Source organism: Scyliorhinus torazame, chromosome 4 (assembly GCF_047496885.1).
Source record: "Scyliorhinus torazame isolate Kashiwa2021f chromosome 4, sScyTor2.1, whole genome shotgun sequence".
NCBI classification, from domain to species: domain Eukaryota; kingdom Metazoa; phylum Chordata; class Chondrichthyes; order Carcharhiniformes; family Scyliorhinidae; genus Scyliorhinus; species Scyliorhinus torazame.
In genome coordinates this window covers 33,526,846-33,554,712 of record NC_092710.1, presented here as the reverse complement: position 1 = coordinate 33,554,712, position 27,867 = coordinate 33,526,846, and the positions used below count along the sequence as shown (strand labels likewise).

Genomic DNA, 27,867 nt, shown 5'->3' with positions numbered 1-27,867 from the left:
GCGCATTTCATGGAATGTGTTTCATCTGGGTCTGGCCAAGAAAAGAGTCTTTTTGGGAATTGTTTATGAGAATATTTTTTGTTGAGATCCCCAATGGTATTCTCATTTTCAGAATTTCCCCCAAAACGTTACGTTAAATTCAAGTTACTCCCTGGAATGTGGTGTTCAATAGTTGACATCTGCTGCGATCATAAAACTAAATATGTTACATTTCGGGCAATATCCAACATCAACTTTCTAGCCCAATATGGCTACCCTGGCGACCGAAGAAGAACCATATTTCATAAGAACATAAGGACATAAGAACTAGGAGCAGGAGTAGGCCATTTGGCCCCTCGAGCCTGCTCCACCATTCAATGAGATCATGGCTGATCTTTTGTGGACTCAGCTCCACTTTCCGGCCCGAAAACCATAACCCTTAATCCCTTTCTTCTACAAAAAACTATATATCTTTATCTTAAAAACATTTAATGAAGGAGCCTCTACTGCTTCACTGGGCAAGGAATTCCATAGATTCACAACCCTTTGGGTGAAGAAGTTCCTCCTAAACTCAGTCCTAAATCTACTTCCCCTTATTTTGAGGCGATGCCCCCTAGTTCTGCTTTCACCCACTAGTGGAAACAACCTGCCCGCATCTATCCTATCTATTCCCTTCATAATCTTATATGTTTCTATAAGATCCCCCCTCATCCTTCTAAATTCCAACGAGTACAGTCCCAGTCTACTCAACCTCTCCTCGTAATCCAACGCCTTCAGCTCTGGGATTAACCTAGTGAACCTCCTCTGCACACCCTCCAGTGCCAGTACGTCCTTTCTCAAGTAAGGAGACCAAAACTGAACAAAATACTCCAGGTGTGGCCTCACTAACACCTTATACAATTGCAGCATAACCTCCCTAGTCTTAAACTCCATCCCTCTAGCAATGAAGGACAAAATTCCATTTGCCTTCTTAATCACCTGTTGCACCTGTAAACCAACTGTAAACCGACTCATGCACTAGCACACCCAGGTCTCTCTGCACAGCAGCATGTTTTAATATTTTATCATTTAAATAATAATCGCTTTTGCTGTTATTCCAACCAAAATGGATAACCTCACATTTGTCAACATTGTATTCCATCTGCCAGACCCTAGCCCATTCACTTAGCCTATCCAAATCCCTCTGCAGACTTCCAGTATCCGCTGCACTTTTTGCGTTACGACTTATCTTAGTATCGTCTGCAAACTTGGACACATTGCCCTTGGTCCCCAACTACAAATCATCTATGCAAATTGTGAACAGTTGTGGGCCCAACACTGATCCCTGAGGGATAGCACTAGCTACTGATTGCCAACCAGAGAAACACCCATTAATCCCCACTCTTTGCTTTCTATTGACTAACCAATCCTCTATCCATGCTACTACTTTCCACTTAATGCCATGCATCTTTATGTCATGCAGCAACCTTTTGTGTGGCACCTTGTCAAAGGCTTTCTGGAAATCCAGATATGCCACATCCATTGGCTCTCCGTTATCTACCGCACTGTTAATGTCCTCAAAAACTTCCACTGAATTAGTTAGGCACGACCTGCCCTTTATGAACCCATGTTGCGTCTGCCCAATGGAACAATTTCCATCCAGATGCCTCGCTATTTCTTCCTTGATGATAGATTCCAGCATCTTCCTTACTACCGAAGTTAAGCTCACTGGCCTATAATTACCCGCTTTCTGCCTACCTCCTTTTTTAAACAGTGGTGTCACGTTTGCTAATTTCCAATCCGCCGGAACCACCCCAGAGTCTAGTGAATTTTGGTAAATTACAACTCGTGCATTTGCAATTTCCCTAGCCGTCTCTTTTAGCACTCTGGGATGCATTCCATCAGGTCCAGGAGACTTGTCTACCTTAGCCCCATTAGCTTGCCCATCACTACCTCCTTGGGGATAACAATCCACTCAAGGTCCTCACCTGTCATAGCCTCATTTCCATCAGTCACTGGCATGTTATTTGTGTCTTCCACTGTGAAGACCGACCCAAAAAACCTGTTCAGTTCCTCAGCCATTTCCTCATCTCCCATTATTAAATCTCCCTTTTCATCCTCCAAAGGACCAATATTTACCGTAGCCACTCTTTTTTGTTTTATGTATTTGTAGAAACTTTTACTATTTGTTTTTATATTCTGAGCAAGTTTACTCTCATAATCTATCTTACTCTTCTTTAAATCTTTTTTAGTAGCTTTCTGTTGCCCCCTAAAGATTTCCAAGTCCTCTAGTCTCCCACTGATCTTTGCTACTTTGTATGTTTTTTCCTTTAATTTGATCTCTCCCTTATTTCCTTAGGTATCCACGGTCGATTTTCCCTCTTCTTACCGTCCATTCTTTTTGTTGGTATAAACCTTTGCTGAGCACTGTGAAAAATCACTTGGAAGGTTCTCCACTGTTCCTCAACTGTTTCACCATAAAGTCTTTGCTCCCAGTCTACCTTAGCTAGTTTTCCCCTCATCCCATTGTAATCTCCTTTGTTTAAGCACAAAACACGAGTGCTTGATTTTACCTTCTCACCCTCCATCTGTATTTTAAATTCCACCATATTGTGATCGCTCCTTCCGAGAGGATCTCTAACTATGCGATCCTGAATCAATCCTGTCTCATTACACAGGACCAGATCTGGGACCGCTTGTTCCCTCGTAGGTTCCATTTCATACTGTTCTAGGAAACTATCGCGGATACATTCTATAAACTCCTCCTCAAGGCTGCCTTGACTGACTTGGTTAAACCAATCGACATGTAGATTAAAATCCCCCATGATAACTTTTCTACATGCATCAGTTATTTCTTTGTTTATTGCCTGCCCCACCCGAGAGTCCGTCTTGCGTACTGCACTCACATGTCCCTGGGGAACTTAAAACTAAGACTGCGTGACTCAAAGGCAGACACAGAATTGAACAAATTGCCAGTTAAAGGCAATATTGTGAGAGAACTGAGTCACATTCTAAAACTGACAGCGCTAAGCAAACGTGTTTCAATTACTCTTTGACCGAACCTGAGCACACTGTTGCGTAATTGTCAAGGCGCCAGACAACGCATTTCTACTCACAGTTAAACAAGACTTCATTAGCCCAAAGGGTATTTCCAGCCAAATTCTGCTACCACAACTCAGCTACACTGAGTGTGGAACATGCATATCCCTGACTATTGTTTACAGATGACTACACATCTTGCAATATCTCAGATATCCAGATAAAACACATTTGATTCGGAATAGTTCATCAGCAAGGCTGTTCACTACTGAATTATTTCCGCGACCTACCTGACCGTGAGCCATAAATAATTATTACGTAATAATTGCACAATATCTGGGTAGAGAACAAAAACTTCCGTGAGGAACCATGACCAGAGTTGCCAGTGAAACACTGAATGTAGTGGTGAGCTCATTGTTGAAGTGTTTCACAACACAACTTCGTCCTGCCCTATGCGTGGAGAAAAACGATCGAATTATCAAATGGTGACAACCAAGTACAATACTTATTTTCTACTGTAATTTATTGAGTTCAAGTTGTATAATTTGAAGTGCAGACGTCTAAGGTTGCGTGTGGCAGCTTATGTTTACAATATCCAGTTTCTGGGCCTCGTCATATACACAATGAAATGTGCGGCAAACCTTAAGTACAACATATATTGTACATCAAGAATATCTTGTTTTCCTCCTTGGAGCAGCTGGAACGAAAGCCTGACTGCATAGCTTCTCTCAGTTAACTGGATGTGATTCGTTTATATCCATGTTTGTTGCAAATTATCAAGAACGCCCAGAGTTATGAATTGCACGAAGTTGCTTCCTCCACGCAGATACTTCTTAAATTCTCTTGGTATTTTAGATAATTTCTTGCTCCGAGACACATTGAGAGAGGTACATTTCATAGAACTGTGTCTGAAAAAATTAAACAAATATTTACTTTTCAATAGATTATTTCCACAAACCGATTATATTGTGGCTTGGGTTGTCGAGAGACAGAACTGCACAACAGAACGTTATAACATTTAATGCAGACATGGGTATATCGAAGGCAGCTAGCGTTGCTGGATCAGAAACACCATTTACCTTTTTCTCAACCACAACACGTTCGACATAATCACGATTTGCTCCCAGCTGTTTTTTCTCCTTTCTGGTTAAGGTCGTTTTTGTGCTGCAAAATAGAGATAAATCTTCAAGCACAAGATATCATGCGTGGAAAACCAGTTTCTTGATTTCCTCAGTGACAATGCAATGTTACTGTACACCTGTAATTCTGATACCACATAACATTTCCAAAGAAAATATCCGAGGACTCACAACGTTGCTTATTATTTTTGTTTCGAGAATAGGCTTGCATTTACATCTCAATTTATATTTAAACACTGTGTGTTTACATATGCCTCTCTGTGCACGTTCATGAAGCGGTCCCAAATAAAAACAATCAACAAATATCATAATTTTGAAAGTACATTTATCTAATGACAGGATATTTGGAAATGTATTTGCGCAATCTTCTGTGTATAGGACCACAGTGCATTCACCGTTTTCCTATATCCACGCAACAACAAGTTGCATTAACCTGCTCAGCCGAGATAATGGGTTTACCGCATTGGAGCCCAATGCTAGGAATAACGAAATCATGCTGGCTAAAGAAATAGGTTGCACTGCTATCATGTGGCGCAGACAATGTCTGTTTTGAATGCTTGTTTTTTGTTAACAAAGGAGTGATAGAATGTGAGCAGTAAATAGCACAATTAAGGATATTTGCAGCAGCAATAGCGCCCGAGGAGGGGGACATTCTAAAAAATCCCGCAAATAATGTCTGAAATAGCTTGTATGTGATTGAGTGCAGAACATTTATCTTTTACTCTTCCTAAACTGTATTCGATATATGTTTAAACAGGAGCAGTCAGTGTTCAAAGAAAATAACGGAAAATTACAAAGTAAACTCACTAATATTAAGGATCTTAATAAAAGCAGACGTGGATGCCGAACATTGTTGACAGTGTAAAGAAGGGTAACAGTATTAATGGACTATCCGAGTTCCTATGAAATTAATGATTAGAGACGTGAATGAGTTGAGAATTTTTTGAAAGAAAGTTGGGGTGGGGGGGGCGAATGAATGGTGTGTGTGTGTGTGTGTGGGGGGGGGGGGGGTGGAGGAGAGTGAGGAGGGAGGAGGTAAAGGCCGTATGCTAAAATATCTAAAAACGTGATTTGATAGAAGTGCCGGCAGCAAGTGACTTATAAGAACAATAGATTTTGGATCCGTGCTACAATATTATGCAACACCAAGGCATGGTCCCAATTGTGCCAACTAACTGAATGCATGACTATCGAACACAAATGTCATCGCTTTGAACCTTACAAAATGTGGAGGAAATTAATTTTAAACAAAAGTATAATAATTAAAGTTGAGATGCAGTTGCAGGACACGGAATCCCCTGAAATGAGTACTTATAATGTGTTGATAAGCCAAACATCTATGCATTAATGTAATTCCTGTTGATTTTCCAATAGGTTTGATGGTGTACTTGCAACTGTCTTTTGTCAGAGTCTATTTCAACCTGTCTTTTTGTCCCTCGTTCTCTCTATCGCTCTCTCTCACTAATCTATATATGCTGTGTTTGGATTCCTCTCCCCATTTTTGTATCTATTTCTCTGCCGTGCTTTATCTTCCGTTTCTTATTTCTGTCTCTTCACCTTTCATTATATCTACTTGTGTTTTATTTTTAATTTTCTTGCTTCCTGGCCGATGCAATCTTCAGTTTTTACTCTCTCTGTTTCCCTTTCTTCCACACGGCTTCATTGATTTTTTGGCCGCTCAAATGTTTTATCCTTTTTACTGATTCCGATATGTTTTTTTTCCTCCATATTCTGTGAACTTCTGCCGCATTTTGCGTAATTTATAATTTAGTGCAAATGCACGTTTCTCTGAGTGTTAACAACCTAATATAATGCGCGCATCGTCGTTGATAGCCCGAAAGTCGGATAACAAATACCTGCAGCAACAGTTTGCAAGCATCATTGAGATGAACATGAAGCCAAGTAGCATAGTCAGCGTCAGGAGGTAACTTTCTCCAGTTATCCAGTTCCAGGTTTTAGATACGCACCACTAGCAATAAGATAAAGTAAAACAGGTTACATGCGTTCCACTCACATGTTTTTCTTAAGTAATTCAATGTTACACCTAGGTGCTATTGTGACATATTCGAGATCATACTGAGACATTTCAGATACAAACCAATGATTGCTCAATCGCAGAGGCGAATAACGTTTACCTCCTCGCTAATATAGTGAATAATCTGAGATTTAGTAATCTGCGTTAAGGACAACTAAAATTGGACAGAAAAAGCTCACCCAACAACTTTAGTCTCTAAAATCTCAATCGCATATCAAGATTTATTCGCCCATTACATTATGTTGTGCATAAAGAAAAGTCGTGCATCTCATGAGACATAAGTTGATCAATAATTTTTCGACACCAGCAATCAACTGCGACCAGGTCAGGTTTTACTGTTGTGGAGGTACGTATTAAATCTATCTCCACACTTCCCAAGGAATATCTCCAAAAAACCTTGAGAATCAGTTAACTGAACCAGTAAATCTTCCTCTCCACTGTTCCATTAGGCATCCCCAGATCAGATGCATTAAGATCTAGCTACAGAGTAAGGCGTCTTCTGAACAGTTCCACGAAACGTGTCCATTGCATGTGCACAATTTCCATATGATTGAGGTGGCAAAACATTGGACATAGTGCAGTATGATCGAGTGAATGTGTGCGTTCATGGATCAGAGGTGAGTAAAAAGGGGAACTTATTGTGATTCTGGGTGGAAGGGAAAGAGGCGAGAGGAGAATGGCCAGGAAATGCAAACGACACATCGACGACGAGTTGAATCACGCTGCAAAGACATACTCGTCCATGGGGAAAAATCCGATTGTCTTGGACAGAAGAGGTCAGTAAAGAGCGGTATTGGTTCCTTGAAATGAAATGAAAATCGTTTATTGTCACAAGTAGGCTTCAAATGAAGTTACTGCGTCGTGCTATAACCAGGTAGAGACCGTGATGCTCATGAAGGACAGAAATAATCAGGGGTGAATGGTGTGATCACGAGGATAAAGTGAAATGGGGAAAAGAACACAATGGGAGAAAAGTTAACGATATATATTACCTTTCATTTTCTACTATTGTGTATCCTATGGGCGGCACGGTAGCACAGTGGTTATCACTGCTGTCTCACAGCTCTCGGGACCCGGGTTCAATTCCAGCCTCGGGTGACTGTGTGGAGTTTGCACTTCCTCCCCATATTTGCGACGTTTCATTCGGGTGCTCCCGTTTCCTTCCACAGTCCAACTGTGTGCATCTTAAGTGGATTGGCCATGCTAAATTACCCCTTGGTATTCCAAAGGTTAGGTGGAGTTACTGGGCTACGGGGACCGGGAGGAGGCGTGGGCCTAGGTATGGCGCTCGTTCCAAGGGCCGGTGCAGACTCGATGGGCCGAATGGCCTCCTTCTTCACAATTCTATGATTTGCTCGCCATTTCTTCCTGTTTATAATCCAATTTACCGCCATTTGCGGTGTTTGTTTATGGCATCGTACACAGCTGAGCACTGTTAGCACAGAACATACGGAGATAAAGAGGCAGTGCAGATCGTTAGGCTGCTTGAGCATGTTCCGCCATTCGAAACGACCATTATCAATATTCAGAATTTGTTGCAGTTCTTGCCCTCTCCCATAACCATTACTTTGCTGTGGCAAATCGAAAAAATAACTATCGATTTTAGTGTTGGAGATATTGAACGATGAATGTTACATAATCCATTGGAGTAGACAGCAAGAAAATGTACAGTAGGCTCTGCCGCTCGGAACACCCCCTTCCCCCTTCCTCCCACACGGCAGGAGAGGATGAGATGCCTTTTGGGCAGACTGACGTTCCCAAGGGTGGGTAGGAAGCTGGTGGATGGTGTGGGAGCCCCGCTTAGGGCCGAAGAAATAGTTGAAGGTTTGAAGGCAATGCAGTCAGGTAAAGCCCCGGGGACGGACAGGTACCCAGTGGAGTTTTATAAACAGTTCCGGGCATTTTAGGGCCATTGCTGGTTAAGGTTTTCAATGAGGCGAGGGACAGAGGGGTGCTGCCCCCGACGATGTCACAGGTCACTATTTCATTGAATTTGAAGCGGGACTAGAACCCGGAGCTATGCAAGTCATATAGGCCGACTTCCTTGCTTAATATGGATGCCAAGTTGCTGGCCAAGATTTTGGCCTCCAGGATTGAAGATTGTGTGCCGGATGTGATTATGGAGGATCAGACTGGGTTTGTCAAGTGTAGGCAGTTGGTGGCCAATATAAGAAGACTGCTCAATGTTATCATGATGCCCCCGGGTGGTAGGGAGATTGAGGTAGTGGTGGCAATGGATGCGGAGAAGGCGTTCGACCGGGTGGAGTGGGACTATCTATGGGAGGCACTGGTAAGATTTGGGTTTGGTAGGGGCTTTATTGACTGGGTCAGGCTGTTGTACCAGGCCCCAGAGGCTAGTGTAAGGATGAATAGGACGACCTCGGACTATTTTAGACTGTACCGGGGGACAAGACAGGGGTGCCCTCTCCCCACTGTTGTTTGCGCAAGCTATTGTGCCGCTGGCAATTGCTCTGACAGGTTCAAGGGGCCGACAGGGGCTGGATCGGGGGGGGGGGGGGGGGGGGGGGTGGTGGGGGGTGGGTGGGGGGGGGGGGGTGGAACATAGGGTCTCGCTGTGTGCGGATGACCTGCTCTTATACATATCGGATCCAGGGGCGGGGATGGGTGAAATTATGGCAAATTTGGGGGAAGTTGGCCGGTTTTCGGGGTGTCAACTGAATATGACAACGAGTGAGATGTTTGTAGTCCAGGCGAGGGGTCAGGAGGGTCAGCTGAGGGAGCTGCCGTTCGGGTTAGTAGGGGACAGTTTCGATACTTAGGGATACAAGTGACGCGCGACTGGGGCCGGTTACACAAGTTGGTCCCGGTTAGTTGAACAGACAAGGAGTGAGTTTCGGAGATGGGATGCGCTCCCGCTGCCGTTAACTGAGAGAGTACAGACGGTCAAAATGACGGTCCTGCCGAGATTTCTAATTGACTTTCAGTGTCTCCCAATTTTAATTCCACGGTCCTTTTTCAAGAGGGTTAATAAAATCATCCTGAGCTTTGTGTGGGCGAGTACGTACCCGCCAGTGAACAAGGTGATGGTCGAGCGGAATTGGGGGGAGGGGGGGGGGGCTTGCGCTGCCGAGTTTTAGTAATTATTACTGGGTGGCTAACATAGTCATGATAAGGAAGTTGGTCGTGGGGGTGGGATCGGTTTGGGAGCGTATGGAGGCAGCCTCGTGTAGGGGCACCAGTCTGTGGGCATTGATTATGGCACCTCTGTTGTTCCCGCCGGCGAGGTACTCCACCAGCCCCGTAGTGGTGGCAACCCTGAGAATTTGGGGTAAGTGGAGAAGGAACGCTGAGGCAGTGGGAGCATCGGTCTGGTCCCGAATTTGTGACAATCACCGGTTTGCCCCAGGGAGCTTGGATGGGGGGTTCCGAGTATGGCGAAGGGTGGGAATTGAGAAGACGGGGCACATTTTTAGAGTTGAGCTTCCCTAGCTTGAGGGCGATGGAGGACAGGTTTGGGTTGGCAAGGGGGAATGAATTTGGATATTTACAGATGTGGGACATTCTGCGCAGGCAGGTTTCATCCTTTCCACTTCTGCCACTAAGGGGGAATCTAGGGGATGGGCGGGAGAGGAGAGCGTCTCGTACATCTGCAAAGAGCTTTTGGGGGCGGGGGAGACGCAGACCGAAGCATAAGTGGGAGGAGGAGCTTGGTGGTGAGATGGAGGATGGCTGATGCGCAGACACGTTGAGCAGAGTCAACGCGACCGCGACATGTGCCAGGCTCAGCTTGATCCAATTCAAGGTGGTCCACCGGACCCACATGACAGTGGCTCAGATGAGTAGATTCTTTGGCGTGGAAGACAGGTGTGTAAAATGTGCAGGAGGACCAGCGAACCATGTCCACATGTTCTGGGTGTGCCCAAAACCTACGGGATATTGGCAGGGGTTTGCGGACGTCATGTCCAGAGTATTGAAAACAAGGGTGGCAATAAATGCAGGGGTGGCGTTTTTTGGGGTGTCGGAAAACCCGGGAATCCAGGAGGAGAAAGAGGCAGATGTTCTGACCTTTGCTTCCCTGGTAGCCCGGAGATGGATACTGCTAGCTTGGAGAGACTCAAAGCCCCCGAAGTCGGCGACCTGGTTAACTGACATGGCAAGCTTTCTCGGCCTAGATAAGATTAAGTTCGCCTTGAGAGGGTCACTGCTACAGTTCGCCGGAAGGTGGCAACCATTCATCGACTTCTTCGAGGATAATTAATCGTCAGCGGGGGTGGGGGGTGTTAGGGTAGCGTAGAATAGGGGGTTAATTCGGCGGATCTTGGCGGGTTGGGAGTCGGCGATTGCACTATGTTTATTGTACTGTTTTTATATTGTTGCTGCTTGTAATGCCAAAAATACCTCATTAAAATTGTTTATTCAAAAAAAGGTAAATACCCTGATCCCACCTCCCCCAAATACCTTGATCCCTATAGCCCCAAGAGCTTTATCTAATTCTTTCATGAAATTTATCAACCTTTTGGGTCTTCACTACTTTCTATGTTAGTGAATTCCACAGATTCACGACTCTCTGGTTGAAGAAAATTCTTCTCATCGTCCTAAATTATTTAACCCATGTCCTCGCACTATAACCCCTAATACTGGACCACCATCGGGATATTTGACCATTGCGAATATTCTTTCTGAATCTACCCACACATAAATTGTGTGGATTCAGTAGTCCATATGCCTTAAATGCCATAGGGTACAGTCGACCCGGAGTGTACTTCTCCTTTTTTTACTTTAATACATGGCTTTTAACTATTAGTACCCGACGGTGGCTGTTTATTCTCACTGGAGTTTCACTTATCCCTTCACACCATTGCAAAAACTGAAACTATGCACCGAACGAAGTTGGGACACACTCTCAGATTATATCAGTGCGCTTCGTGACACTCACTGAACTATACGTATTATTTTCACTCCATCGTATTCTAGATCACCCAGTTTGCCTCAAAACATAAAAATAAACATCTTAGTGTCTGCTGGCAGGATCCTTCATAAAGTTGCATTATTCAATAAGATCGCCATTCATTCTAAACTCCATAGAGTATTGTTGCTCTTTCTAACCTTAGTCTATTTGCTCTGATTACGTCACCTTTGCTCATGAGTCGCCAGGTATCTTTATGATACCGCCACGTGGTTCAAGTTCAGGTTATGATTAATAATACAGCACACCGCTTAGTAAGGATTAAAACAACGGTCATTTATTATATACAACAAGCAATATTAATACCCTAATACTACTTTCTATATAATAAACCTATCACTACTGGCCAATACTTAACTTAGGAAGAGCCCACCAGGTCAGGGAAACGAATGGCTTGTCCAATCAGATCTGGCCTGCGGGATTCAAAAGGCTGCTATAGGTCGGTGGCTAGGTGTCTCTACCGGATAGCGATTGCTGGATTCAAACTTACAGTTGCCGGTTGCTGTTCTTTCGAAGGTCTCGAGCAGGCGAAGAGGAGAGAGAGAGAGATCTGAACTTGGACTCTCACTTTTATAGGGCCCAGGGGCTTCCCGCCTCCCGGGGCGGCCCTTGACCCTGAGTCCCAAGTGATTGGATCTGTCCCCAATCTCTGGGGTTGATGTGTCCAATGGTGAGGCGATTCCTCGATCGGGGGGTGGTCGTTCACCTGCCTTTGTTTCGGCCACTGCAGGCGCCGTCAGGTCTGGCCCGGTATTCAATTGCTAATATGTTGCAATTGTTCCCGGGGATGGCCGATTTAACTGTGGATGTCTGAATAGATGGGCTGCAAACAGTCCTGAATGCAACTGCAAATACCTGGGTTGATGGGCTGTTGATAGCCCTGAGTATCGATCTGGGCTAACTTCCCAGAGCCGAATATGCAATACTGTCTGCAGCTGCCTGCTTGTGTCTTCTTAGCTGCTTTTCCCAGCAGTCTTTCGGGTTAGCCATTTTAAACTGGGTTTTGGCCAGATTAATCGGAACGCAGCCATTTTGCGTGGCTACAATCCCGCCTTGTGATCCTAACGCGAAGCGTGAAGGGTCACATAAATTTTGTCCTCTTCGTTCCCTGACCGGGGGGGGGGGGGGCACCTTCTACATGGCCACTACTCTGACCCTAGCAATGCACAAAGAATTACCTAAACAATTCTTGAGGGCGCTATGTCAGGCAGGGGCATGTATCTATAAAAAATTAAACTGGGAACCTTTAATTTTACCTCAACAATTCTTCAAGCATTATACAATCTTATCTCTCTAAACATACAATAACAATCACAACATTTAATATACTCTTTCCTGGCTTGGCAGTCAAGCTCAGGATCATACATTTCCTTACATTTTCTTTTTATTTACAGGAAAAACCACCAGTACATGTTTTATTATTCATATGTCGCGGGGGTCTGGGGTCTGGTTATAGCCGAATATCAGGGATTGGATCCGATAGACCGGGGTTCGAGCGCGGTACGCTCTCCTTTTCCACTTGCGGAGGCGCATGGTCTGTACTGCACAACCGAGTATAGCCAATGCCAACAGTGCCTCAATGATGTACGATAAGGAGTACCAAGTTATGAACTTGGCACACCAGGATAATGCAGCGTGGTTGGTGACTGGGCCCTCGGTACTACTGGGCCGTGAAGTGTTAACAGTAAAGGGGTTTGGAGTGATGGGGTCCGCATTCCCGCGCAACCAAAAGTTCATCAAAAGAGTGTTGAGCACGATGAAAGGAGTCCTCATGGCTGTCTTCTTTCCTTCCTTTTCCTGTGTTCGCTGGTTTTCTCCGGACTTGGAGCTTCTGGAGTTCTGTAAGACAAGCGTAGTGTGTATAAATACTTCGGTTTAATATCTGGTGTATTGGTGTGTCTGTCCTTCTTGGGGCCAATTAAACCCTTATAATTGGTCACAGTATGTGACTCTCCCCCATTTTTTTTTTCAAAACAAATGTTTGGACACGGCACACTTCCCAATGGTGGACCAGTGCTAGGTTTAACATCCAAATGTTCTAGGATGTAAATAGCATGTGGCAGCAACCCAAAGGTTGCCTAAATAAAATAAAACTGTTTTTGAAAGCAAACTTCGAATGAGGTGCGTGTGGGCTGCGACGGGTAAGACTTGGGTGGAGTCCCCGGGTAGGACGGCTACCAACACTGTATCTTCCCTACCCGAGCGTTTTTGACCAACGGGGGGTCCCCAGGCAGGGCGGGTCTCACGCCGTTTCTCCACTGCCTGAGCGACCAAAAAACGGACAAAAATGTAGTCATCATGGTGGGGTTACTGTTCTGATTCTACCATCAAATCAGAAGAGTAGCTACGATCGGGCGTCTGGTCTGGTGACCACGTATCAGCTGAAAAGCTAGTTCCTCTGAATGGGCGCCTGGTCTCGGTGGGCCTCTGAGGCAAGTCCTCAGAGGTTTTGGCAGAATGGGCGTGTGGCCGCGGTGGGTGTCAGTGGGGAAAGTTAAAAGTTCAGGTGAATGGGTGTGGGGCGGTGAGAAAATTCTCCTGTAGGACGAACAACATTTAACAAACAGACAGATAACGAACAACATTTAACAAACAGACAGACAACGTAAAACATTCTGCAGGTTCCATCAGAAAGGACAACACTTTTCACCAAGTGGCTCCTTTAAATCATCATGTGGACACCTCAGTTCTCGGTTGCGAACAGGGTCGCAAAAGTGTTGGCGGAGTCAGGCCCGAGGTCGTCACCGTCTCCCGGGTGCTAAACTCTGGAGTGGATCAGGGCGGAAAGGGCTGCGTGGTGTGAGTTGGGATCATCCTCGTCGTTGTGGACGAGTCTGCAGGAGTAGTCGCGGTGCCAATGAGTGGTGTCGAGTTGGGTGGGGACAAAGTCGGGGTCGTCCGTGTAGTTCGGTGGTCGGTGGTGGGGTTTATTTAAGTAGGTGATGAGGAAGGGGGTCACTGGAGTCGAGGTCGGAGTTGCTGGGTGTGGGACCAGGATGGTAGGGAGGCGTGCTGTGGCTGTCGTCAGAGTCACAGTCGCTGTCTGTGCTGCTGCAGTCTGTGGGCGATCCGGGGCGGAGCGTAAAGTTCGTGGGTGGAGTTGGTGGCGAGTCCGTGTCTGGGCTGGACGTGGAAGGGGTGGGAGTGGTCACGTTGGATGTGGGCGGGATTTGGTCTGCTGCGTCAATCATGACGTGGTGGGAGTGGTTTGACTGTGCTCCATAAACCTTGAGCTGGTTTATGTGTAACCATGCAATCTTACCATTTTGGTATTTAATTTTATATACCGACAGGCTTATTTTGTCCGTAATTGAATAGGGACCCGAGTATTTTGGAGACAGAAATGTGCTGGGGTTGTACACGGACAACATTACTTGCTGTCCTATGTTGTACTCCGTGGCATGTACTGCCTTAGCAAAACAGGCCTTGCTCTGTTTTCTTTTAGTGCCCAGTTTAACAGCGGCTGCTAGCTGAGCCGTTTTTATATTTGCAAGTAGTTGTTCCACGGCCTTCTCGTGGGTGAGGGCCGTGACTTCGGGGCTGGTTAGGTCTAAACCTAGCAAGTATTCTGTCCCTTTCATGGGGCGTCCGGTCATGAGGGTGTGTGGGGTGTAACCTGTGGAGGTGGAAACAGTGTTACACAAAAACATCAGCGCAAAGGGGAAGACCGAATCCCAAGTGGTGTTGTTTTGCTGGACCATTTTTCTAAGGGTGGTTTTTAGGGTCCAAATCATGCGCTCCACTATACCACTCGACTGAGGGTGGTACGCAATGTGAAATTTTTGGGTTATGCCAAATATCGTGAGGACGTTCTGCATGACCCGTCCCGTAAAGTGAGAACCTTGGTCCGATTCAATACTGCGGGGGAGTCCCCACCTTGTGAAGATGTGGTGGGTTAGGATTTTGGTGGTGGTTTTCGCGGTGTTGGTGCAGGCTGGAAATGCTTCCACCCACTTTGTAAAAGTGTCAATGACCACCAGAACATATTTATAGCCATTCCTGCAAGGGGGCAATGGACCTATAAAATCGATCTGGAGGTTAGTCCAGGGGCCGTTAACGGGTCGGGTGTGGCTGAGATGTGCCTTTTTGGCATACCTATCTGGGTTGTTTTGCGCGCAGATGAGGCAATTTTCGATGTAATGGGATACATCCTCTTTAAGATTTGGCCACCAACAAAGCTGTTTGAGGCGGGCTGCGGTAGGTTCTATTCCCTGGTGTCCATGGCCGCCATGGAATAGACAGATCATCTGATTCCTATCTTGTACAGGAACCACGTAAAGGCTGTCTTTTAGCACCACACCATCATGTGTGGTTATGGTATTCCGGAACCTCTCGTATGAGGCTGGAAACTTCCCTTTCACGATCTCAGTGAGAGCGCTATCCTGCTTCTGGGCCGCTACTAGATCCTCGATCCTAGTCTGCGCGACCTGAACTGCACTCACTGGCACACTCACGGGGCGCTCCCGGGGGGCTTCCAAAAGTACCCATGTCTGGAACCTGCCTTAGCCAGCGCGTCGGCTTTTACATTTCCAGGGGGGGAAGAACGATGGTGGCTGCGGACTTTTATAATGTCAGAAGTCCTGTTCTTGGCCTTTTCCAGAATATGGCGGCGTAATGGGGCTGAGGGGAGGGGTTTTCCATCGGCGGAAACAAATCCTCTTGTTTCCCAGAGGGGCAGAAATTCGGTGAGGCTGTTGCAGACGTACAGACTGTCTGAATATATGTCTGCTGGCCTGGGGAAGGAATCTGGGTGGTCTACAATGTAGGCAATGGCCGCAAGCTCTTCTGCCTGCGCGCCTAAGTGCCCGGGCAATTTTAATGCGATTTCTTCAAGGGTGCGTCCCTGCGCGTCCTCCACATAAATCCCACAACCTGTTATACGTTGCCCATCCAGGACTGTGAAGATCCGTCCACATAAATCCTGATAGGGTCACACGTGTCCGGGTGAGGGGGGGGGTTCTGAGATGGAGTGGCTAGTTTTCTGGGGGGTGTTCTGGCTATAAAGGGGCCTGTATTATGGTGGGGCGAGATGATTTCATACTCATGGGGGGTTCCGGGGTATTGTAGATTGTCCGCTAAGTATGTGTGAGTGTTTGTCCGTTTGACTGTGATGTCCCGTCCTTGTAAGAGAAGGGTCCACCTAGCAGCGCGGATTTGGCTGATGGTACCGTCTTTATGTCGTCCGTCCAGTAAAAGTTGGGTGGGGGTGTGTTCGGTCAAGATGGTGATGGGGTTCAGTCCGGTAATGTAGGAAAAGCACTGGACTGCCCAGAAAACTGCGAGCAGGTGCCTCTCACAGGCTGAAAATCCCTGCTCCACAGCATCTAAAATTCGGGAGGCATAAGCTACGGGTCTTAGCTGGTCGTGCCGTTCCTGCAGGAGCACGGCTGAAAGGATGCGGTCTGTGGTCGCTACCTTTATGGCGAAAGGGGAAAGCAGGTCAGGAACTTGTAGTGCAGGGGTGGCTATGAGTGCCTGTTTTAATGATTCCACAGCCTCCGAATGCTGCGGAAGCCATTCCCAGGGGGTTCCTTTCTTTAGGAGGTCTGAGAGGGGCGCTGCCTTGCTGGCGAAACCGTCAATGTGGTTTCGGCAGTAGCCAACCAATCCTAAAAACGACCGGAGGGCTGACACGTGTTGGGAAAGGGACAATTTAGCGATCGAGGCAATTCTTTTGTGCTCGATCTCACGTTTGCCGTGTGTGATGATAGTACCCAAATATATCACCTTTTCTTCCAATATTTGGGCCTTTTTGGGGTTCACTTTACAGCCAATGGAGTGTAGTAATTCCAGGGGTTCGGACAGAAGCTCAATGTGCTCTTCCTTTGTATCTGTCTGCAGTAGTAGGTCGTCTACATACTGTACCAGACATTCGGGGCGAGAAAATTTCGCTAGTCCATTTGCCAGCTGTCGGTGGAAAATGGAGGGGGAGCTGTGGAAGCCTTGTGGCAGGCATGTCCACGTGTACTGCTGAGCTCGGAAAGTGAAGGCAAATTTGTACTGGCACGCCTTTGCCAATGGAATGGACCAGAACCCATTACTGACGTCCAAAACTGTGAAATATCGGGCATGGAGTCCCTGTTTGAGCATGGTCTCGGGACTTGTTGCAACGGTGGGGGCTGCTGTGGGGGTGACTTTATTGAGTTCCCGATAATCAATGGTTAAACGCCATGATCCGTCGGGTTTCCTTACTGGCCAAATCGGGGCATTGTTAGTCGAGGCTACCGGTCTTAGGACGCCCTGTTCTCACAAGCTTTCTATGACCTTTAGGATTTCTCCCTCTGCTTCTCGGGGAAATCCATACTGTTTCTGGGGTCTTGGGTCCGGTCCGGTTATCTGTACGGAGCCGGTCATCCGTCCACAGTCGTGCTTGCGGGTCGCGAATGCTGCCCTGTTTTTCTGCAGGACTGCCCTAACCTGTCTGTCCGTGCTGAGTGTGGTGGGGTTAAACCAAAACTCGCCAACGGCGCTGATTTTGTTCATGTAGTCCCCTATATTGAGTGTTGCGGGGGCTCTAGCGGATTTCGCAATCTTCCAGGCACACTGGTTGACTGGATCGAAGGAGAGGTGGTGTGAGTTCATAAAATCGATCCCTAAAATGTGCTCTGCTGTTGGGGGCAGGTCGACTGACACTACGGGGTGCTTTGTATTAATATTTCCGATCTGGATGCGTACAGGGGTCGTGATATGCCCCTGTTGTGAGTGGCCTGTGAAGCCGCTGAGGGTGATAGTGGATGTGGTGGGCCACGTGTCCTTACCAAGGGTGGAGGAATTTAAGGTTGTGCGGGACCCTCCTGTGTCCCAGAGAAGCTCGATCGGCTGTCCCCTAACCTTTGCTGCGACTACGGGTCGTCCTGACCTATCCCAAAGGGTATCGCAGACCCAGCTGGGGGAGCCTGTACACCGTCAGTCCGTTCCGGTCAAGTCTGTCTGATCAGACTGAGCGCTAACGCTATGTATGGGCTCGGCCTTTTTCTTATTGAGAGTGCCTGTCTGATGGGCTCTCTGTGGGTTTTTAGGGCCATTGCATTCTCTAGCAAAATGTCCCAAGTGTCCGCAATTGTAGCACTCTTGCGGTGTGGCTGGGGGGCTGTTCTTTCCCTCATTTACCAAGGCGGGGTTGTGGATAGTGGTTCTTACTGCCTGAACATCTGCGGCGGCTTGGTTTTCCTCGGGGGTTCTAGCTGCTGATTTACCGTGAGCCACTTGTTCTCAAACGCGGGACAATCTCTTGACCACCCACTTCTCATTATGAGCCGCCTCCGAGGGGTCATAATTGCGACAGGCATTCTGTCCTGCTTCCGTGGCATGGGAGATAAGGGTGCGGGTCCACTTGGCCATATTGTCTGCGGACAAATGGGCACGGTCTACATTTCCGAAAACGGCTTCGAAGTGAATCCACAAGCGTCCTGCGAACGCTGTGGGGTGTTCAGACTTCTTCTGTCTGCACTTATTTAGACCGTCTACGGGGTCGCCCCGGTTGTACCCGATCGCATCCAGGATCACGGTATGCAGTTCTACAAGGGTGCCTCCTCCTACATTCTGTGGGTCGGGAAGGGCTGCTGCGACCGATGGGTCTAAGCTGAGGACCGTGAGCTTTACCTGCTCTTTCTCATCCAGGCCATTCATGGTCGCCTGGTGTTTGACGGTGGTAAAGAAATGGTGTGGGTCTGAAGCGGGGAGGAACGGTGTGATTTTGGCACACGCGTCCCGTAATTGGGTCACTGTGAGGGGGGTGGAATATAAGACCTCCGCCTCGTCTGCTGTGGCGGTGCGGTGGGTTGTTACAGGGTTCATGGGAGCCTGTATTATCTGTTGTGTGTGTGGGGGGGGGGGGGGGTGCTTTCCTCCTTTGGGGTTTTCCCTGCGCACATGCTCCCTGAACATATCTCTGCGCTGTCTCTTGCAATTCTTCCCAATCAGGGCCGTCTTCCTGGTCTAAACTTTCCCCAAAGGTTTCTTGAAATCCCTTTTGGACAGAAAGCAGTGCTTTCAAGTCTGCAATCTGCTTTCGGCACTTTGTATGGTCCAAAGTACTCTGCCTTTGTTCCGTGGTTGTGGTGTGGAGCGCTCTCAAGGCTGCCTTGAGATCACTGCATTGTTTCTGGAGCGTCTCTAACTGGTTTTCTGTTTCTTTCTTTACCAGGACTGCACGCTGCAGGTCCTGATAAGCCTTTTCATATTGTGAGTGGAAACTACTCAATTGCACCAGACAAGATTGGTGACCCCGTTTGGCGTCAGCCACCTCTTCATCCTTTGCTGCTAATTTCCCTTTTAACTCCAGGTTCTCTTTCTCCATTTCGCATACATCGATTTTACTCATCCGATGTATGCCTTCTATTTCCTTGTGGAGCGTCCTGATGACCTCCTCTGTGCCTCGCAATTGTGCCAGACAGGACACAATTGCCATCGGCTTGCGCGCTTTTGCTACACTCTTTTTGTGGATCTCACTCAGGTTCTCCCACCAAGTATGCCCTATACTTCCAGGACCTGAGTCGTCGTTATTGCAGAAATCCTTCCACATGGGCCATCCTTTGCCCTGCAGAAATTTGCGGATTTCTACTTCCCAAATAGAACACTGTCCCGCTCCTACGCTGCTGACTGGTGCGACAGCAAAATCTTCGGGGTTCATGAGGCGCTTCATCGCTTGCATTGCCTGCATGGCTCTCTCTTATCTGCTCGTTATGTTCGAATTTGGAACAGGGGGCTAAGGTGGTGTGGTAGATGCGGGTACGGCTTGCGCTAATTTCCGAAATACCAACTGCCGATAGTTTTGAAGCAACAAAAAATCTATCAGTTTTGCCTTATAACCCTGTTAGTTACGCATGGATATACACACTTCCGAATTGTGAATTATTAACCAGAACCGCTTGAACACTTGTGGGTTTTTTTTTGTGTCCGATTGGATTCTAATTCAAAATGTTGGGGTTCTCCCGGAGTGGTTTTCCACTTCTATGTCGGGTCCCGGCAGAGTCGCCAATTATGTTGCTCTTTTTAACCTTAGTCTATTTGCTCTGATTATGTCACCTTTGCTCATGAGTCGCCAGGGATCTTTATGATACCGCCACGTGGTTCAAGTTCAGGTTATGATTAATAATACAGCACACCGCTTAGTAAGGATTAAAACAACGGTCATTTATTATATACAACAAGCAATATTAATATCCTAATACTACTTTCTATATAATAAACCTATCACTACTGGCCAATACTTAACTTAGGAAGAGCCCACCAGGTCAGGGAAACGAATGGCTTGTCCAATCAGATCCGGCCCGCGGGATTCAAAAGGCTGCTACAGGTCGGTGGCTAGGTGTCTCTACCGGATAGCGATCGCTGGATTCAAACTTACAGTTGCCGGTTGCTGTTCTTGCGAAGGTCTCGAGCAGGCGAAGAGGAGAGAGAGAGAGATCTGAACTTGGACCCTCACTTTTATAGGGCCCAGGGGCTTCCCGCCTCCCGGGGCGGCCCTTGACCCTGAGTCCCAAGTGATTGGATCTGTCCCCAATCTCTGGGGTTGATGTGTCCAATGGTGAGGCGATTCCTCGATCGGGGGTAGTCGCTCACCTGTCTTTGTTTCGGCCACTGCAGGCGCCGACAGGTCTGGCCCGGTATTCAATTGCTAATATGTTGCAATTGTTCCCGGGGATGGCCGATTTAACTGTGGATGTCTGAATAGATGGGCTGCAAACAGTCCTGAATGCAACTGCAAATACCTGGGTTGATGGGCTGTTGATAGCCCTGAGTACCGATCTGGGCTAACTTCCCAGAGCCGAATATGCAATACTGTCTGCAGCTGCCTGCTTGTGTCTTCTTTGCTGCTTTTCCCAACAGTATTTCGGGTTAGCCATTTTAAACTGGGTTTTGGCCAGATTAATCGGAACGCAGCCATTTTACGTGGCTACAGTATCGGCATAATTAATTCAATCAGTTATTCCACGACAAACTTTCATCGCTGTGAACCTGGCGAGGCAATTCTCCTGCTACATAGTCTCACCAAACAAAAGATACATACCGCCCAGATTAGTGAAGTATTTGCCAAACCCTCGCCTATAATATCGTTGAGGTTTGCTCTTGATGTATTTGAAATTATGAAACTTGCGACCAGTGACAGTGGCGCCAGGTACACCATGGAGCGGAAAAACAGACGTTGTATCCACAGTCTCCTGTTCCTAGCCGCCTGAGCACTGAAATGAAAATCAGGGGTCATGGCCTTTCCTTGTTCATTGCAAAGATCTTCTCAAAATAGTTATAATAATGGACGTCCGTGCAGGACAACACTCTATGAAATGAAAATGGCTTATTGTCACAAATCGGCTTCAAATTAAGTTACTGTGAAAAGCCCCTAGTCGCCCCATTCCGGCGCCTGTTCGGGGAGGCTGGTACGGGAATTGAACTGTGCCGCTGGCCGGCTTTGGTCTGCTTTCAAAGCCAGCGATTTAGCCCTGTGCTATATAAACGATAGCAGCTGCATCTGAGACATGTTTTAAGTATATAATTTGATCTGTCCAAAAGAGGTCAGTAACAGTTTTGAGATATGCTCTATTGAAATATTTTAATTTGGGATGCAAGTGATATTGGAGAACATTGTGGCTATTATAAGTATCTGAAATACTTTCTTCCACTAACTTCAAGCTGTAAAATGGGCAACTAAGGAAGATGCAATGTAAACATCCCCCCTCCCCTTGACACTCGCCAACACACAATACATTATTGATTGTGTCCAAATATTTGCTAATTTCGCATATGAATAAAAATGAACTGTCTTTATTTGCACTTTAGGATTTGAGCCTGGAGAGGCCAGCCTTTGTTGCTGAAGAAAAGAAGGCAGGAACCGATGGCCCTGACGTGCATCATTCCATGTGGCACAGGGGCACCACATTGTTTATTTTGTCTCCATATGAGCTTTTTGTTAACAAATGACAGGTGGCTATACCATCTAAGCGGACGCTTATATACCAAGCACATTGTGCGGCTCCGGACTAACCTGTGTTGACCTAATGTTCACCCTGGAGGTTAAACGTACCTTGACCAGCCATATTAAAAACTGCTGCTTAAATCAGTAAAGTCAAAGTCTCGCAAATATGGACGCAAACACTCATCTCCTGCCCCCTCGTCCCTCTAAGCCTTTACTTCATCTACGGTATACTAGGCTCGAGCGTGGTTTGAACCTCTCACTTGTTTGGAGATTGCGGTTCCAAATGTTCTTGCCAATTCGAGAGTTCCGAGTCCTTGTCCCCTTACCCTCTTCGGTTAGCATTTTTCCTCGTACCAATTCTAAAAATATTGTTGACACCATCCTTATTTTGCACTTAACTGACAAGTCGACATATTAAAGCGTCACCTGTTCTCCTCGAGTTGGCGTTTAGTTATGTTAGCGATCGACTCGCAATCTTTCTCCAGTTGCTTCAGCGTGTTCTGAACTGTTCGGTTGATAGTCCTCTCTATCGTTGTACACACTTCTTGGATCTGATTCACACAGCGTATTGGCTGGCAGAACATTATAGATAAGCAAACATAAGCAAAACAAAGTGGTAAATTACACGCATCGCATTCAAATTATATTTTGACAATTATTTTACCCACTTCGATGCTTAAAGAAACATAACTGTTATTCAGTACCACCCCGACAGTTAGCGATAAATTGTTAACTGGGATAAGTTTATGTCCCTCGAACTAAAGCAAGAGGAAACTGCCTTGGTATCAGTCAAGTGAAATTTGAAATACTGGGTCGATATCGGATAATCTCACAACAAAATATTTCCAGTTCTTTGTTTAGGGCTGGATTCCGGAATCACGCGTTGCGCACTGTAGCTGTGGTTAAATGCTACAATTTCTAAAGTTCAAATCTTACTGTCTGAGGCTCATAGGTGCCGAAAAATATTTGCCTCGATGTCTATTGTTCATGGGGTAGGAAACAAAGTTTATTGGAAAAATAAAAATGAACATGGTATGTCTTTTTAAAGTGAGTATTTTCATATCCAACGTGCTAACATTTCATCGAGGGACATACGTTCAACATGTGTATCCGATCTCAAAACCAAGTAGCCCTAAGATTTGATGTCATTTTCATCGTTCTCCTCCTTTTTCGTATCACGAGCCTCGCTATCTCATTCCTACTCTGCATCAAAACACTGCCCACAAATTTCACGGTGAAATGTACCGCAGCGTTGTTAAGAGGAATTGAGTTTATATTTTACAATCATACCAGATAACGTAAATCGCAATTTCCCTTCCCAAAGGTATTTGGGGCAAGAAATGTGTCGATATAGAAGATTCCCTCGTCCTGTGCTTCAGCCAGTCATGCGTCCTCGCACATTTTATTCACATTCCTGCAATTCCCCTCAAATAATGCACCGCTCGCTCTTAATGCATTTAACTATTTCTTGGCGCGTCATTCCATATATCGGCCTGAATTAGAATCACTAATAATCTTTCAGCATGCTGTTGCTCTACGTTTGAGTTGCAGGATGCACGGGTGCAACTCACCGACATGACATGGAAAATACTCTGCTACCGTGAAAACAGGTCCAAAATGAGAAAGAAGAGCAACATAAGTATGGCAATCTTACTATCTGAACGATATTGCCTCAAGCATGTATTCACGTTATCACCATCCTCCGCTCCGTCTCCATCTGTGTTCTATATGATGTTCTTCAGCTGACTCCAATCGAGGGGCAGTAGCTTCACAAATACCCCACTGATTCAAATGCTAATATGGAATTTCATATGGAAAGCGTGTTAAAACTGCAAAAGTCTTTTTACATTACTTCTTATGCTCAAGCAAACCAGTGTCATGCACGAAGGTAATTAGGATTTGACTTCAGTGGACCTATCCAATTGATGACTATCCTCAGCCAATGAGATTCCTGAAAATTACGAATGAGCCGTGCATCTATGTTTGATTGACATGGAAAGGGGTAACCGTACCTTATTGTCATCCGGGATGTAAATGGTCGGCATATCAAAACCACATTTGTTCAGCCCGGGTCTCTTGCACAGCTCCTGTACGATCTGCATCATTACTCTCTGAGGAACAAAATAAATGCATTCCCCTGTAACTCCAGAACAAACACGGAAGTTAGCAGTTAACTTTCCAATATAAATTTACAGTACCTCCTCTCATGGAGGGTTGCATGTACGCAGGATGACCTAAGACACTTCAGAATGAGTAAACCCATAGACAGCACGTCCTTGACCATTAACCAGACGTCAGCATGTGTGCAGAGCAAACAATTTGGAATGCAGACAGAATGTTCTTCTTTGTTACGAAGCCGAGTTCGAATGAGCACAGTGAAGTTTCCCTAAATATGTTAGTCAGACCACGCCGAGATCATTGTGCTCAGTTTTCTTTGTAATGGACATATCTGAATTGCATATAGTTCGGTGAAGGTTGATTTCCCGAGGGCTGCGGGACTGGTGGGGGGTGGCGAGGGTTTGGCGAGGGGGTGTCCAGGGGTCGCTATCCGTCAGGTCTTGTCCACGCAAGGCCGGCTCCTTGTTGCACAATTGATTGATTGTAAGAGGTGAGGGTCAGATCCTGTTTTGTTGGAGATGGTCATTGATTGGCACTTGTGTGGCCCTCATATGACTTGCCCCTTGTCCGACGACGGTTGAACATTGTCCACCTGGTGCTGTATTCGGCCCTGGATGGCTCTTCTATCTGAGCCGGCGTGAGTTTTGCTGAACTTTGCGTAGTCACCCAGCGAAAATCACAATTTCTGATATCTGGTTGAATGAAGGTGATTGATGGAGCAGCTAAAGATTTTTACGCCTGCGAGACTGCCCTGAGGAACTCTTATAGTCATTCTCTGAAACTGAGATGAATGAGTTCCTGCCACCAGAACCATCTTTTGTGTGAGGTATGATTCCATCCAGCGATGGATTTTCTCCCTGATTCCAAGGCTTTCCGATTTCCCTGAGCCCTTCCTGCTCCACTGGTCAAAGACTGTCACTGTCATCTAACCTCTGGAATTCAGCACTTTGCAACAATACTATTAAAAATGTTTATACTATTGTTTGAAACAATTCTATAAAAAGATCAGAAACTGGTGATCCTGAAGAAACGCAAACTGACCATCAGACTGGAAATGTTCTCGGGGGTGTGTTTGCTAGTGCAGTTGGGGAGGATTTAAACTAATGTGGCAGGGGGATGGGAACCGATGTAGGAAGTCAGTGGGGACAGAAACAAAAGGCAGGAAGGGAGAGTGTGTAAAGCATGACCTGAGAAAGCAGGGCAGAGAGCAAGGAAGGTCTACATTAAACTGCATTTATTTCAATGCAAGGGGCCTGACGGGCAAAGCGGATGAACTCAGGGCATGGACGGGCACATGGGACTGGGATATTATAGCTATGACTGAAACATGGCTAAGGGAGGGGCAGGACTGGCAGCTCAATGTTCCGGGGTACAGATGCTATACAAAGGATAGAACAGGAGGTAAGAGAGGAGGGGGAGTGGCGTTTTTGATTAGGGAGAACATCACGGCAGTACTTAGAGGGGATATATCCGAGGGTTCGCCCACTGAGTCTATATGGGTGGAACTGAAAAATAAGAAGGGAGAGATCACCTTGGTAGGACTGTACTACAGGCCCCCAAATAGTCAGCGGGAAATTGAGGAGCAAATATGTAAGGAGATTACAGATAGCTGCAATAATAATAGGGTGGTAGTAGTAGGGGACTTTAACTTTCCCAACATTGGCTGGGACAGCCAGAGCATTAGGGGCTTGGATGGAGGGAAATTTGTTGAGTGTATTCAGGAGGAATTTCTCATTCAGTATGTGGATGGACCGACTAGAGAGGGGGCAAAACTTGACCTCGTCTTGGGAAATAAGGAAGGGCAAGTGACAGAAGTGCTAGTGAGAGATCACTTTGGGACAAGTGACCATAACTCCGTTAGTTTTAAGATAGCTATGGAGAATGATAGGTCTGGCTCAAGAGTTAAAATTCTTAATTGGGGCAAGGCCAATTTTGATGGTATCAGACAGGAACTTGCAGAGGTAGATTGGGGGAGACTGTTGGCAGGCAAAGGGACGGCTGGTAAATGGGAGGCTTTTAAAAATGTGTTAACCAGGGTGCAGGGTAAGCACATTCCCTTTAGAGTGAAGGGTAAGGCTGGTAGAAGTAGGGAACCCTGGATGACTCGAGACATTGAGACTCTGGTCAAAAAGAAGAAGGAGGCATATGACGTACATAAGCAACTGGGATCAAGTGGATCCCTTGAAGAGTATAGAGATTGTCGAAATAGAGTTAAGAGGGAAATCAGGAGGGCAAAAAGGGGACATGAAATTGCTTTGGCAAATAATGCAAGGGAGAATCCAAAGAGATTCTACAAATACATAAAGGGGAAAAGAGTAACTAGGGACAGAGTAGGGCCTCTTAAGGATCAACAAGGGCATCTATGTGCAGAGCCACAAGAGTTGAGTGAGATCCTGAATGAATATTTCTCATCGGTATTCACGGTGGAGAAAGGCATGGATGTTAGGAAACTAAGGGAAATAAATAGTGATGTCTTGAGAAGTGTGCATATTACAGAGGAGGAGGTGCTGGAAGTCTTAAAGCGCATCAAGGTAGATAAATCCCCGGGACCTGATGAAATGTATCCCAGGGTGTTGTGGGAGGCTAGGGAGGAAATTGCGGGTCCCCTAACAGAGATATTTGAATCATCGGCAGCCACAGGTGAGGTGCCTGAAGATTGGAGAGTGGCGAATGTTGTGCCCTTGTTTAAGAAGGGCAGCAGGGAAAAGCCTGGGAACTACAGACCGGTGAGCCTAACGTCTGTAGTAGGTAAGTTGCGAGAAGGTATTCTGAGAGACAGGATCTACAAGCATTTAGAGAGGCAAGGACTGATTCGGGGCAGTCAGCATGGCTTTGTGCGTGGAAAATCATGTCTCACAAATTTGATTGAGTTTTTTGAGGGGGTGACCAAGAAGGTAGATGAGGGCAGTGCAGTAGACGTTGTCTACATGGACTTTAGCAAAGCCTTTGACAAGGTACCGCATGGTAGGTTGTTGCAGAAGGTTAAAGCTCACGGGATCCAGGGTGAGGTTGCCAATTGGATTGAAAATTGGCTGGACGACAGAAGGCAGAGGGTGGTTGTAGAGGGTTGTTTTTCAAACTGGAGGCCTGTGACCAGTGGTGTGCCTCAGGGATCGGTGCTGGGTCCACTGTTATTTGTGATTTATATTAATGATTTGGATGAGAATTTAGGAGGCATGGTTAGTAAGTTTGCAGATGACACCAAGATTGGTGGCACAGTGGACAGTGAAGAAGGTTATCTAGGATTGCAACGGGATCTTGATCAATTAGGCCAGTGGGCCGACGAATGGCAGATGGAGTTTAATTTAGGTAAATGTGAGGTGATGCATTTTGGCAGATCGAATCAGGCCAGGACCTACTCAGTTAATGGTATGGCGTTGGGGAGAGTTATAGAACAAAGAGATCTAGGCGTATAGGTTCATAGCTCCTTGAAGGTGGAGTCGCAGGTGGACAGGGTGGTGAAGAAGGCATTCGGCATGCTTGGTTTCATTGGTCAGAACATTGAATACAGGAGTTGGGACGTCTTGTTGAAGTTGTACAAGACATTGGTACGGCCACACTTGGAATACTGTGTGCAGTTCTGGTCACCCTATTATAGGAAGGATATTATTAAACTGGAAAGAGTGCAGAAAAGATTTACTAGGATGTTGCCGGGACTTGATGGTTTGAGTTATAAGGAGAGGCTGGATAGACTGGGACATTTTTCCTTGGAGCGTAGGAGGCTTAGGGGTGATCT

The 27,867-nt window shown here is 46.4% G+C and overlaps 1 protein-coding gene across 1 annotated transcript in view; it reads right to left on the bottom strand.

The window, feature by feature from the left end:
* Positions 1–3,518: 3,518 nt before the first annotated feature.
* Positions 3,519–27,867, bottom strand: part of LOC140410178 (uncharacterized) — a 50,998-nt gene continuing 26,649 nt past the window's right edge. Inside the window, exons 7-12 of the mRNA XM_072498161.1 lie at positions 24,026–24,124; positions 22,440–22,585; positions 21,111–21,282; positions 5,993–6,105; positions 4,077–4,161; positions 3,519–3,905 (exon numbers count right to left, since the gene is read on the bottom strand). Of these exons, the coding sequence (XP_072354262.1) occupies positions 3,849–3,905; positions 4,077–4,161; positions 5,993–6,105; positions 21,111–21,282; positions 22,440–22,585; positions 24,026–24,124 (672 nt within the window). The 3' untranslated portion in view covers positions 3,519–3,848. The remainder of the gene's footprint in view (positions 3,906–4,076; positions 4,162–5,992; positions 6,106–21,110; positions 21,283–22,439; positions 22,586–24,025; positions 24,125–27,867) is intronic.